At 41.7% G+C, this 14,955-nt stretch overlaps 1 protein-coding gene across 1 annotated transcript in view; it reads right to left on the reverse strand.

The window, feature by feature from the left end:
• Nucleotides 1–14,955, reverse strand: part of ANTXR1 (ANTXR cell adhesion molecule 1) — a 317,311-nt gene that overhangs the window by 84,946 nt on the left and 217,410 nt on the right. Inside the window, exons 15-16 of the mRNA XM_073569123.1 lie at nucleotides 6,151–6,246; nucleotides 3,634–3,801 (exon numbers count right to left, since the gene is read on the reverse strand). Coding sequence (XP_073425224.1) covers nucleotides 3,634–3,801; nucleotides 6,151–6,246 — 264 coding nt within the window. The remainder of the gene's footprint in view (nucleotides 1–3,633; nucleotides 3,802–6,150; nucleotides 6,247–14,955) is intronic.

The raw sequence follows: 14,955 nt of genomic DNA on the forward strand, positions 1-14,955 counted from the left end.
AAACCCTTCCGAAAGAGAGCAGCCAAAGAACTATTATTCCAGGTAGTAAGGACCGCCCACTTTCGGAACTTTTGACAGTACAACTCTGCAGATTCTCGACCCTGGTTCAATGCTAACAGGGTCTTTTCAGCCTGATCAATAGCATTAGGTTCATCGTACAGCAACCCCAAGGCTTGAAAAAATGCGTTCACATTAGTCAGAATAGGGTCATCTGGTTTCAAAGAAAACGCCCAATCCTGGGGATCGCCGCGGAGCAAAGAGATGACAATTTTAACCTGCTGCGCGGGGCTCCCTGACGAGTTAGGCTTCAAAGCAAAAGATAATTTACAATTATTTTTGAAACTCAAAAATTTAGATCGATCCCCAAAAATTACATCAGGTGTGGGGTTCTTTGGTTCAACAGCATGTGAACGAGCAAGATAGGCGGAAATTCCTCGCAGTTCAGCAGCGAGCTGCTCCACACGATCAGACACTTGCTTTATCTCCATTGAGAGAAAAAAAAATTCCCCCTACGGCCTCAGAGATATAGAGGAAAGAATATACACTTTTTTTTTTTTAAACACAATTCTTTCCTGCTATTGAGTACCCCAGGATCTGCCGTTGGGCGGGTGATTCTGTTATGATTGAGTCACTGTAGGAGGCAAAAACAGAAATGCTAGCTAAGTCCTGAAAACCAGAGAAGTTGGCAACTATCAGATTGCAGACCCCTGAACCTATCAACACAACTAGCAGTAGCCGTGGGGGGTTCCTAAGATGACCTAGACCCCTCGATCACAGCCGGAGAGATAAATAGGCCTAAAGAAGGAAAGGGGAAATCTAACTGCCCCAGAGCAGACCCCAAAGCAATAGGCAGCCCCCCACATATAATGACGGTGAAGCAAGATGAAAACACTTACACAGACAGAAAGACAGGCTGAGCAAAGACGGGGCCCAAAAACTACCTAGATAGGAACGGATAGGAAAGCTGCTGTCTGCAATCTGCCAAAACCCTATCAGAGACAAAAGCCAACAAGCTGATAAAAAATGGCCCTGAAGCAACTAAGCTTCAAAAACTAAATCAGCACTCAGGTACCTTCAGAAGACAGAGCTCACGGAACACTGCACACTCCAGCAGGGAGTGGCAGAATCCAAAAAGCAAGAAAAACAAAAACAAATCTTAGATGCAAAAGGCAAAACAGAAAACTTAGCTTTAGGAGAGCAGGAATCAGACTGGTGTCCAAGAGTCCACAGAGAAATCACCCGCAGGGCAGAAAGGGCGTAGGCTGCCTTAAATCCAGTCAGTGACTCCACTCAGCCAATCGTCTTCATTAGTCCCAGGTGTCTGATAATCAGGCTCACTACCTTCCTTCACTAGAATAGGGAGTTCACCAGGCCTCAGTGACGGAGGGGAAAATGAACTCACAACAGACTCCATACCCTGTGTTCTCCTACTCTATAAAGTGTATAAGTAAGTGAATGTTATCATCCAAACCAGAGACACACATCTGATTTTTTAATAATTGATACTCCTCATCTCTACAGAGCAGGAGTCTGGTTGGTGGTACTACGATGTTTTTGGTTTCACCCCTGTCATACTTCACAACAGCATAGTGGGTCAGATTTTGACTTGCAGGTTAGACACCTATACACGGAATAGAGAGACAATTTTCAACTTCTGATGGAAAATTATTTTGCATTTTTTTGTTGCTTTTCCATAGAAAGAAATAGATCAGCTAGATCTCTGCAAAGAGAATCAGTACTTTCTAAATGTGGTTGCGGTGGTGAGCTGCTGTAATTTTGGGAAGCAGTGCTAGATTAAGATGGTGGAGGACAAGGGTTCCCAATGACAGAGGAGCCATGAAGTAATTCTTCATTTCATGAACACAATTAATTCCTTCTTGTTAGTAAATGTGAGTTTGTAATGACAGGACACTTTGTACAACAGTCACTGAACACTATTGTAATGTTTTCTCAGCTACATTGAGTGCTCCTCCAGGAGAACATGCCGGGTGCGCACCAAGAAACCTCGTAGACCAGCAATGTTTGTTACACCCTTGTGACCTCTTCTTTTGGCCTCAAGAAAATTTTCAAGCATGTCCAAAAATATCTGTGAACATTTCCTTTCGCCACGGTTTCACTGTGGTTTTTTTGCCAAACATGAGGTGTAACATTTATTTTGGGCACAAAGATAGAACTTGAGAACCATTTTTATATCATTTGCATGAAACTCATGCCCAGCAATTTGAGTGTTTAGTAGACTCCAGTTACGTTAACAAACAGAAGTTTTATCAGATTGATTAAAGTATATGATGTCATTCCAGTAACCCCTTAATGACCTCCACTAATCATTTTTTGCAATGGTTACCATATTTTTCCTTTTTAAACTGCTGCCACTATGCTTTCTGGCTTGAAATTCCTTCCCAAAGTTATATCTCTTAGATCCCGCTAACTTGCATATCTTAGAAAATGAAGTGCTCGAAATCTACAGTACTGTCTGGAGTGTTTGGACCATTGCACAATAGAAGAGAATCCAGCTCGACGCATTTCAGGTGTCGCAGCACACTTAGGGTCCCGTTTCACATAGCAACGCATCAGCGATCCAGACAACGATATGACCTGGTAGGGATCGCTGGTGCGTCACTACATGATCGCTAGTAAGCTGCCAAACAGGCAGAGCTCTTCAGCGACAGCAACGATCCGGCGATCCGTATAACGACCTTGGCGGTCGTTGGTACCTTGTCACACAGCAGCTTTCCTGATGATTCCCACCTGCATCCCTGAGTCCTGCATCGCCAACGAGGTTGCTCGTCGGCGTCAGACACAGCGATGCGCGCTGGCCAGCGGGACACCGACGATGAAAAAGTTGCCCAGGACATTCAAGCACGATCAGCGATATCCAGCAGGGGGGCCATTCGCTGCTGCATGTCACATGTAGCAAGATCGCTGGTGAGATCGCTGTTGCGTCACAAAATCGGTGACGCTTCAGCGATCTTGCTATGTGAGACGGGGGCTTTAGTCATGACTAAGGGTGCTGCGACATCTGAAATGCGTTGATAACTCATTGTTTGCTGTTATCTATGCTGATACTTTTATCCTCTATTCTTGAAACTCTCAAGTGAATAAAGTATTGGATTTTTTTCACTTCATCGTTGAGCTGGATTCTATTCTATTGTGCAATGTTCCACGCCTTGACACGGCGGTTTCATGCTCCGATTCACGTTCTAGTGAGCTGGACTTTATTTTTTTTATTCAACTGTTTGGACTATACAAACTCTGTGATGAAATGTTGTTAAACACATTGATGTGAATGACATCTCCTATGTCATCGACATGACATATATAATCTTCTCCGCACAGTATTTTCCCTGTTATGGGCAAAACCAGTTCAAATGTCACCAGCTTCATTATTCACCACCACAAAAATCTCTGAAAAATGGACGACATCTCTTTGAAAGGCATAGATGCTGCAAAGGTGACTAATGAAGGACTAAATATATCACACCCATACTGAAAACCATACAGGAATGTACAGTCCAAAATGTTGTACCCTATATAAATTTGTGAATCCATGTAGAATGCTGATTAACAACAATTTTTTATACAGTCATGTGCATGAGCTCAGAAAATTGCTGATTATTAGTCTACTGATCCTACCTTAATTGGGGAATACCACTTCCGGGAAGAGCTTGACCTCCCATAATTGATGTTGAGTATCTTTGGAGACGGAAATTCGTACTCCTGTTCTGGCATCTTCACTTTGGCATTTTTGGCTTTTTCTAACTTGGCTCCTTCTTCAGTAGAACCTTTCTCCCCCCAACGCACCTAAAGATACGATAATAAGTTTTAGAAAACAACTAAAATACTAAAACTATGGGTTCATAAATTTATAACAAACTTTGTATTACAGTGTAACTGGAAAGGGGACACCATGATGGCTTTGTGGGTAGAAGGGTTGTTTTCCAGTACTGGAGTCACGGAATATACAATATGTTCTCTCTGTGGCATGTAGGGTTCTTCTCATGCAGTAAAAACTTAGCATATATCATTGGTTTCTATGAAACTAGCACTAGTCTGAGATAGGGAAATAAGATTCCCACTACTCATTGAAGAAGTTACCTTTTATAAGTATATATGGTAAATGAAACATTCCCCAAAATATATTCTCATGGCTTTGCCTAACTAAAAAAGTTAAAATTTTCAGAAAGCATTGGTTGGTTTGGGTGTATTCTATAATCTTTGAAGTTGAGAATATTAAAGAACCAGGGTTTTTAAAAGACAGAAGAATTCTTAGAAGTTACCTAGCTACTCCCAAGGGTCAAGAAATATCAAAGTGCACTAAGACTCTATGGCCCAGCCTCTCTAATTCCTATTTTGAAGAAACCTCCCTTACTTTGGTGCCAGGGTATTCTGTGCAGTTCACTTCATGAGAATATTTGTGGGAAAGTGACTTTGCTAAGACATCAATCTAATCTCTATGCATATAAATTGAATTAAATTCTTACTTACCCTGGATCCAGTATAGAGGCTACAGTCATGGCCAAAAGTTTTGAGAATGACACAAATATTAATTTTTACAAAGTCTACTGCTTCATTTTTTCTAATGGCAATTTGCATATACTCCAGAATGTTATAAAGAGTGATCAGCTTAACAGCAATTACTTACAAAGTCAATATTTGCCTAGAAAATGAACTTTATCCCCCAAAACACATTTCAACATCATTGCAGCCCTGCCATAAAAGGACCAGCTAACATCGTTTCAGTGATTGCTCCATTAACACAGGTGTGGGTGTTGATGAGGACAGGGCTGGAGATCAATCTGTCATGATTAAGTAAGAATGACACCACTGGACACTTTAAAAGGAGGCTGGTGCTTGGCATCATTGTTTCTCTTCTGTTAACCATGGTTATCTCTAAAGAAACACGTGTAGTCATCATTGCACTGCACAAAAATGGCCTAACACGGAAGAGTATCGCAGCTAGAAAGATTGCACCTCAGTCAACAATCTATCGCATCATCAAGAACTTCAAGGAGAGAGTTGCCAAAAAGGCTCCAGGGCGCCCAAGAAAGACCAGCAAGCGCCAGGACCGTCTCTTAAAAGTGTTTCAGCTGCGGGATCGGGCTACCAGCAGTGCAGAGCTTGTTCAGGAATGGCAGCAGGCAGGTGTGAGTGCATCTGCACGCACTGTGAGGCGGAGACTCTTGGAGCAAGGACTGGTCTCAAGGAGGGCAGCAAAGAAGCCACTTCTCTCCAGGAAAAACATCATGGACAGACTGATATTCTGCAAGAGGTACAGGGAGTGGACTGCTGAGGACTGGGGTAAAGTCATTTTCTCTGATGAATCCCCTTTTCGATTGTTTGGGACATCTGGAAAACGGCTTATTCGGAGAAGACCAGGTGAGCGCTACCACCAGTCTTGTCTCATGCCAACTGTCAAGCATCCTGAAACCATTCTTGTGTGGGGTTGCTTCTCAGCCAAGGGAATGGGCTCTCTCAGTCTTGCCTAAAAACACAGCCATGAATAAAGAATGGTACCAGAATGTCCTCCGAGAGCAACTTCTCCCAACCGTCCAAGAGCAGTTTGGCGATCAACAATGCCTTTTTCAACATGATGGAGCACCTTGCCATAAAGCAAAGGTGATAACTAAATGGCTCAGGGAACAAAACATAGAGATTTTGGGACCATGGCCTGGAAACTCCCCAGATCTTAATCCCATTGAGAACTTGTGGTCAACCATCAAGAGACGGGTGGCCAAACAAAAACCTTCAAATTCAGACAAAATAAAAGCATTGATTTTGCAAGAATGGACTGCTATCAGTCAGGATTTGATCCAGAAGTTGATTGAGAGCATGCCAGGGAGAATTGCTGAGGTCCTGAAGAAGAAGGGTCAACACTGCAAATATTGACTTGCTGCATTAACTCATTCTAACTGTCAATATAACCTTTTGTTACTCATAATATGATTGCAATTAAATTTCTGTATGTGATAAAAACATCTGACAAACACACATAAAAACCAGAGGGCAGCAGATCACGTGAAAATATAATATTTGTGTCATTCTCAAAACTTTTGGCCATGACAGTAGTATTAAGACAGTCTCCGCTTTATATCTCCGGGAAATGTGCAGAAACACAGGACATATATAAGGTCAGTACAAAATATGAAATACCTCCATTCTTTTGATTCCTCCAACTCCTCGTCCTCCATAATAAGATGCATCCACTGTAGGCCACTTCTTTTTGGGCAATCCATCATCCTCTTCCTCCTTTAATGAAGAACAAGAGTTAGAGAATATGTATATCAGAACTAATGGGAGAAAAAAGCTGATGTAGTCGATAGAGAGGGGTATAAAATTAGACATAGGTGCCAGTTCCATATTTATATTAGTAAATACAATTGAAAAGTAAAAAAAGTGGTTAAATGTCCTTAAATTGTTAACGTACGCAACTTACTGTAATATACCTTAGGTCAGAAAGGTATTCTGACTAGTGTTGAGCATTCCGATACCGCAAGTATCGGGTATCGGCCGATACTTGCTGTATCGGAATTCCGATACCGACTTCCGATATTTTTTCAATATCGGAAGTCGGCATCGGAATCGGAAGTTCAAAGTTGATTGACAGCCTGACGTCATCATGATGCGCGGTGTGTGCGCATCATGATGCGCCGTCATTTCGGGCCTTCCGGGGGTCTCTGCCGGCCTGCCGGGGGGCTGTGTGGACTGCCCGGGGTCTGTACCGGCCTGCCGGGGGGCTGTGCCGGCCTGCCGGTGGTCTGTGCACCCTGTGGGGGTCTGTACCGGCCTGCCGGGGGGCTGTGCCGGCCTGCCGGTGGTCTGTGCACCCTGTGGGGGTCTGTACCGGCCTGCCGGGGGGCTGTGCCGGCCTGCCGGGGGGCTGTGCTGATGTCCGGGGTTCTGTGCAAGCATCGTCCGATGGGACTACAAGTCCCATCTGGCGATGCCTGCTACCATGACAGTGATTGACACATTAGCCAATGATGGGACAGTAGTAGTCCCATCATCCGGCTAATGTGTTAAATGTTAAAAAAAAAAAAAAAATACTACATACATACTACATGCATGCTACATACATACTACATGCTACATACATACTACATACATACCACATACATACTACATACATACTACATACATACTACATACATACCACATATATACCACATACATACTACATACATAACACATATATACTACATGCATGCTACATACATACTACATGCTACATATATACTACATACATACTACATACATACATACTACATATATACTACATGCATGCTACATACATACTACATATATACTACATGCATACTACATACATACTGCATGCATTGTACATACATACTACATGCTACATACATACCACATACATACTACATACATACTACATGCATGCTACATACATACTACATGCTACATACATACCACATACATACTACATACATACTACATACATACTACATGCATGCTACATACATACTACATGCTACATACATACCACATACATACTACATACATACTACATACATACTACATGCATGCTACATACATACTACATGCTACATACATACTACATATATACTACATGCATGCTACATACATACTACATGCTACATACATACTACATATATACTACATGCATGCTACATACTACATGCTACATACATACTACATATATACTACATGCATGCTACATACATACTACATGCTACATACATACTACATATATACTACATACATACTACATACATACTACATGCATGCTACATACATACTACATGCTACATACATACCACATACATACTACATACATGCTACATACTACATACATACTACATACATACTACATGCATGCTACATACATACTACATGCTACATACATACCACATACATACTACATACATACTACATACATACTACATGCATGCTACATACATACTACATGCTACATACATACTACATATATACTACATGCATGCTACATACATACTACATGCTACATACATACTACATATATACTACATGCATGCTACATACTACATGCTACATACATACTACATATATACTACATGCATGCTACATACATACTACATGCTACATACATACTACATATATACTACATACATACTACATACATACTACATGCATGCTACATACATACTACATGCTACATACATACCACATACATACTACATACATACTACATGCTACATACATACTACATATATACTACATGCATGCTACATACATACTGCATGCTACATGCATGCTACATACATACTACATACATACTACATGCTACATACATACCACATATATACTACATACATACTACATACAATACATTCATACAATACATACATAGACATACAGTACATATAACATAGAGTAACATACTTACCAATACTTGTCACATTGTTCCCCGAAGCCATTGTCTTTTACGGAATAAATATTAACATAACAAACCACAAAAATACTCACCCACGATCCGAAGCAGTCCACGAGTGTGTCCCACGACGATCTTGGGTAGAGAACTGCAGCATCAGCTGTTGCTGCCGTTCTCTACGGGCTGCAGGAATCCAATGACGGAAGGTAGGTATCCTTCCGCACTGTATTCCTCCGCCACTTAAAAAAAAAAAAGTCCCTAGTCTCACTTTATGCCATTGCTGTGTGGGAATTTCCCACATGAATGTATTGTATGTAGTATGTATGTAGTATATATGTGGTATGTATGTAGCATGTAGTATGTATGTAGTATGTATGTAGCATGCATGTAGCATGCAGTATGTATGTAGCATGCATGTAGTATATATGTAGTATGTATGTAGCATGTAGTATGTATGTAGTATGTATGTGGTATGTATGTAGCATGTAGTATGTATGTAGCATGCATGTAGTATGTATGTAGTATATATGTAGTATGTATGTAGCATGTAGTATGTATGTAGTATGTATGTAGCATATATGTAGTATGTATGTAGCATGTAGTATATATGTAGTATATATGTAGCATGTAGTATGTATGTAGTATGTATGTGGTGTGTATGTAGCATGTAGTATGTATGTAGCATGCAGTATGTATGTAGTATATATGTAGTATGTAGCATGTAGTATATATGTAGTATGCATGTTGCATGCATGTAGTATATATGTAGTATGTATGTTGCATGTAGTATATATGTAGTATGTATGTTGCATGTAGTATATATGTAGTATGCATGTTGCATGCATGTAGTATATATGTAGTATGTATGTTGCATGTAGTATATATGTAGTATGAATGTAGCATGTATGTAGTATGTAGTATGAATGTAGCATGTATGTAGTATGCATGTTGTATGTATGTAGCATGTATGTAGCATGTAATTTTTTTTTTTTTTTTTTACATTCAACACATTAGCCGGATGATGGGACTACTACTGTCCCATCATTGGCTAATGTGTCAATCACTGTCATGGTAGCAGGCATCGCCCGATGGGACTTGTAGTCCCATCGGACGATGCCTGCACAGACCCCCGAAGCCGGCACAGCCCCCCGGCAGGCCGGCACAGCCCCCTGGAGCCTGCACAGACCCCCTGGCAGGCCGGCACAGCCCCCCGAAAGGCCCGTACAGACCCCAGAGAGGCTGTACAAGGGAAAAACAGGATTTTTCTTATTCCGATACCGGAAGTCCCATAGACTTGAATGGGACTTCCGGTATCGGAATCGGCGATACCGATACTTTTTTTTAAGATCGGCCGATCCATTCCGATCCGATACTTTGAAGTATCGGACGGTATCGCTCAACTCTAATTCTGACTTGATTATTATGCTTTGCTTATATAGGACTATCATATTTCGCAGCGCTTTACAGACATTATTTTCACTGTCCCCATTGGGGCTCACAATCTATATTCCCTATCAGTATGTCTTTGGAGCATGGGAAGAAAACCAAAAGAACATACAAACTCCTTGCAGATGTTGTCCTTGGTGGGATCTGAACCTGTTGGAAAGCAACAATGATAACCACTGAGCCACCATTCAGCTGAAATGTTCATGGGCTGGCCTCTCATTTTAATAGCTAAACCAGCCCCCTTTTGTTTCCACACCGATGTACAAAGAGAGAATTGGGTTGGCCTAGGTCAGTGATGGCGAACCTATGGCACGCATGCCAGAAAGGGCACGCAGAGCCCTCTCAGCTGGAACACGGCATCGCCTCATCCTTGTTCAGGAGCTGCAGCTTCCTGCCTCACACATTGAGCGGCGTGGCCGTGGCAGGATGACATCATCATTCAGCTCTGCAGCCACTGTGCCAGTGAGAGGAAAGAAGCTGCTGGGGCGCGGAGAGGTGAGTGTGGCTGCTGTGCCAGTGAAGCTGCTGTGGTGTTTGTGTGTGTGTGTCAATGATGGGGAGAGGGCCAATGAAGGGAGTGATGGGGAGAGGGCCAGTGATGGGGAGAGGGCCAATTATGGGGAGAGGGTCAATTGTGGGAGTGATGGGGAGAGGGCAATGATGGTGTTGGGGAAGAGGGCAATGATGGTGTGACAGGGAGGAGGAAATGGAGGTGGTGGAATGGACAATTTCTACATGAAGGGGATCATGATGGGGCATGGGCATATTTCTACATGAAGGGGATCATGATGGGGCATATTTCTACATGAAGGGGATCATGATGGGGCATATTTCTACATGAAGGGGATCATGATGGGGCATATTTCTGCATGAAGGGGATCATGATGGGGCATATTTCTGCATGAAGGGGATCATGATGGGGCATATTTCTACATGAAGGGGATCATGATAGGACATATTTCTGCATGAAGGGGATCATGATGGGGCATATTTCTACATGAAGGGGATCATGATGGGACATATTTCTACATGAAGGGGATCATGATGGGACATATTTCTACATGAAGGGGATCATGATGGGACATATTTCTACATGAAGGGGATCATGATGGGACATATTTCTACATGAAGGGGATCATGATGGGGCATATTTCTGCATGAAGGGGATCATGATGGGGCATATTTCTACATGAAGGGGGTCATGATGGGACATATTTCTGCATGAAGGGGATCATGATGGGGCATATTTCTACATGAAGGGGATCATGATGGGACATATTTCTACATGAAGGGGATCATGATGGGGCATATTTCTGCATGAAGAGGATCATGATGGGGCATATTTCTACATGAAGGGGATCATGATGGGGCATTTGGCACGTGTTGGCACTTCTTCATAAATAATTGGGTTTTAGGTTGCAGTTTGGGCACTCGGTCTCAGAAAGGTTCGCCATCACTGGCCTAGGTATTAAAATGACCAGCCATCCAGCTCCCTTAATTCGGGTCTTCTATCGGTACAGGAAATGCTGTTATTTTTTCTAGCCGGGATTTTGTAGCTGAAGATCAGGGTTTATCTTAGATCTGGATCATGATAGTGAGGTGCATAACTTATGGTACTTACTAAAATACATTTCACTAAAATTTGCATTTACAAAAGATTAAAATATTTTTTTTATGTGCCAGGAAAATCTTAAAAAAAATAAGGCAGTATGAAGAAAGCAACTAAGGTCACAGGCAGCCATAATGATTTTTTAAATCCATGGCTATGTTTGGGTTTTGAACCCCAGGAAATCAGAAAATGAAGCTCATATTGCTACCAAACACTAATTATCACAAAATTAGTAAAAGCTGGACACTCTCTTATGGTTATCATGCTTAAATATAACATACATGAATCAGTTATTGCAGTGAATATTTCAATCACAATATTATGTAGATTTGGACAATTTTCCAAGAAAATCATGGCAAATAAACAAATGGAGACAAAAGAAATTGAGATGCTTTAAAACCCTCCTGGGTACATTCCATTGCTGTAATAAATGATCTCTAAAGCCTTGCATGGAAAAGATCCTGGTGAAATCTCTTCTAGCAGTTCTTGCACAATCTGATTTGCTATTAAAGAGGCTGTAGCTAAATTTAATTAGGACCTCTGCAAAATACAGTATATATATATTGTGACGCAGTGACTCCTGTGACAGCTAGGGGGCACTGTATGGGACATGCGTGCAGGCGTTCCTTCATTGTAATAGGGAAAATGGTGATCGGCAGGGTTGTGAATGACCGATATGTATCACAAGTGTGGGTGCCTTGTGATGGAAGCTGGAACATGTGTTGATCAGCAGAGGTACTGCTGAGGGTTTGCTGCAGTGTATCAGGGAAAGCTTCCAGGTGACTTGGTGAGATGAGTGGGACCAGTCACCTACAAAACCACCTAGGGGCGTGTGTCTGAATGCCCAGGATAAAGCCTGTGTGTTTGTGGCTGTGTGAAAAGAAGACCTTTAGTGAGGTCATGACCATGTGATCCATACCTCACCTCTGGTGTCTGAGGTCTGGTCACATGGGGGAGAGAGTGTGTACCTGAATGGTTCAGGGTGGAAGGTCCTGGAAGGTCTAGGTGTTGTAAGGTGTGCTGCCTTCCTGAATAGCACCTGCTGCGACCTTGGACCTTGTGAGGCCGGTGTGTTGGGAGTCCCTGAACAGCACCCGGACCGTCCACATGTGTGAGCAGAGTCTGTGACGGCCTGCGTTTGGGGAAGCCACTGCCCGGCTGTGGTTCTGGAACCATGAGGTGGCCTAGTGAATATGGCACTGTCCGGAACGGTGAGCCCAGTACGGCCGCTTCCCCGAAAGAAAGGACCAATCAAGAGTCGGCGTCTGGAGCAGGAGCTACGCAGAGGTAACCCCGGACAGGGGGAAATAACTGTTGGGGCAATAGAGCCTGTTACTGGACATGGCACAGCCTGTGTGGCCTCAGAACTGAGAGAGCGGAGCTCTAATGTGAACACTGATCTATCTGATAGAAGACTGTTTTCTTTGTGTTGCCTTATATGGTTTATGCCGTTCAATAAACCACATAGACTGTTTATCGGAAAGTGTTGCTGTGTTACGCAAAGCTAGGAGGGATAGCTAATACTAGAGAAGAGAGAGAGAGGATTCAAAAAGATCTAAATAAACTGGAGCAGTGGGCAGCAACTAACAGAATGGTTTTTAACAGGAAAAAATGCAAAGTACTACATCTGGGCAATAAAAATGAAAAAAGCATATATAGAATGGGAGGTAGGGTACACCTTATTGTGCCTGGTGGACAAACATGAATTGGCTAATTTGTGCCATAAGTACCTTAAAAGTATGGTCTATATAGCAGTAATGCAATTTAAAATGACTATTTTGAGTGTTTGCACTCTGGTTATTTTGGCATGCGGTGTGCTGCTGCACCCCTTGGTACGTACACTCGTCCGCACTGCCAGGTAAGGATGCTGCATTTGGTTGTGGTAATGACAGCTTTCTTTGTCATCAGCTCCAGAAGATGGTACAACTAGTGGACTTAGACCCCAGGAAGAGAATTAACAGAGAAATGTGGGTGGTGATACTGAGGTGCTGCACCACCACAATATCTCATTGGAACTGCCAGGAGGAGAGCTAGGAAAAAGTATGTAGGGAGGTTTGACACTAAGTGGGCATAGTGTAGAAGGATGGTCCACATATGGTGTCTATTGGAGCTACTATTGGCCTATGCTGTAATTAGGTCTCAGGACTGTTCTACTGTGGTGTATTGTTGGTATTGTTGGATTTGAAATCAGGAACAGTATAGACCTGAAGGCCAGAGCAGCTTTCCTTCTGAGGACACCTGTGGTCAGGACTAGACAACTTGATTAAGGCCAAGGTTTTTCTTAGAGAAGATGGGGAACCACTTGAGAGGGATACATGCACACCTTACACCAATGTGACTTTCATGAGCTCCAACCATTGTAACCCTTCATGATCAAATTATCTAATGGTCAATCTGACCAGAAAAAAAATGAGTGGATCAAACAGAGATGAACATGATGATAAAGTTGCATGATGCCAATTACCCGAATAACACTGAGCAGCATCATTTATAGATCCCAGAAGTGCCAATAATTCTATGTATACAGACAGGGAACAAGATTGTACATAAATTCTACATGCACAGACTTACCACATATGTATTTACAGGAAAAATATGTGTGTTATTGAGTTACCGGGGCTAATGTTTGCTAACTAAAACAATTTTCCATTTCTCAGGTAAAATGCTGAAATTCAAAGACGTAAGGTCTATGAGGAAACTGAAGTTGAGCATTTTAAAACCATTACTGATTAGTCTTATGGTTCAATTCAGTATTTTTTTTTTTCATTTTTTTGGTGACTTTTTTTTTACTCTTGCCTTATTCTTCTTTTAATTTTGTGCCTTTTTTAAGAGTCTGTTTTATTTGTTTACCTGTTTTGATCTTAAGTACGCCTGAAATTTTTGTACAAATTTTGCAACATTTTAGCAGAACATGCTATGTCTTGAGCTAAAAAAGTTGCAAAACTGTTTAAGTAAAAAACAGAAAGGGAATATTTTATTTTGCGCAAACTAATGAACCATAAGGGCCATTTTGAACAATTTGGCATAAAAAAATGAGTACCACAAAGCAAAATAAGAACAGTGACTGCTAACAAAATAAAAAATGATTAATTTATGCTACATTATAGTTTTGCAATTAATTAGATTTGCTGTTTTTAGTTCTTGAAGAATCAGTGAACAAACTTCTGCATCTCCATACTCCTACATGTAGCCTTTACAATTCTGATACTTCCTCCAATAAACAGCATATCTGCTGTATATAGACTGTACATATTACAGATGCAGGAATGAAAATGCAATAATGTGGAGGTTAATCATTCTTTTGTAGTGTCTTTTATACTTTTTTTTGGCTTTTTTTTCTCCTCTCCTTGTCTTCCCCACCTCCCTAGACAGAATCTCTAATAACAGGAAATACCAAGGCCAAAAAGATCTTCCTCAATCTCATGACACGGCAGCGTTCTACCTGCCAGCCAAACCAAGAATGAAATCACCGGCTTAAAAACCTCCAGTGTGTTTACCACGATAAATGGCC

Source organism: Dendrobates tinctorius, unplaced genomic scaffold (genome assembly GCF_039654945.1).
Source record: "Dendrobates tinctorius isolate UK_male_01 unplaced genomic scaffold, ASM3965494v1 ptg000022l, whole genome shotgun sequence".
In the NCBI taxonomy this organism is placed as follows: domain Eukaryota; kingdom Metazoa; phylum Chordata; class Amphibia; order Anura; family Dendrobatidae; genus Dendrobates; species Dendrobates tinctorius.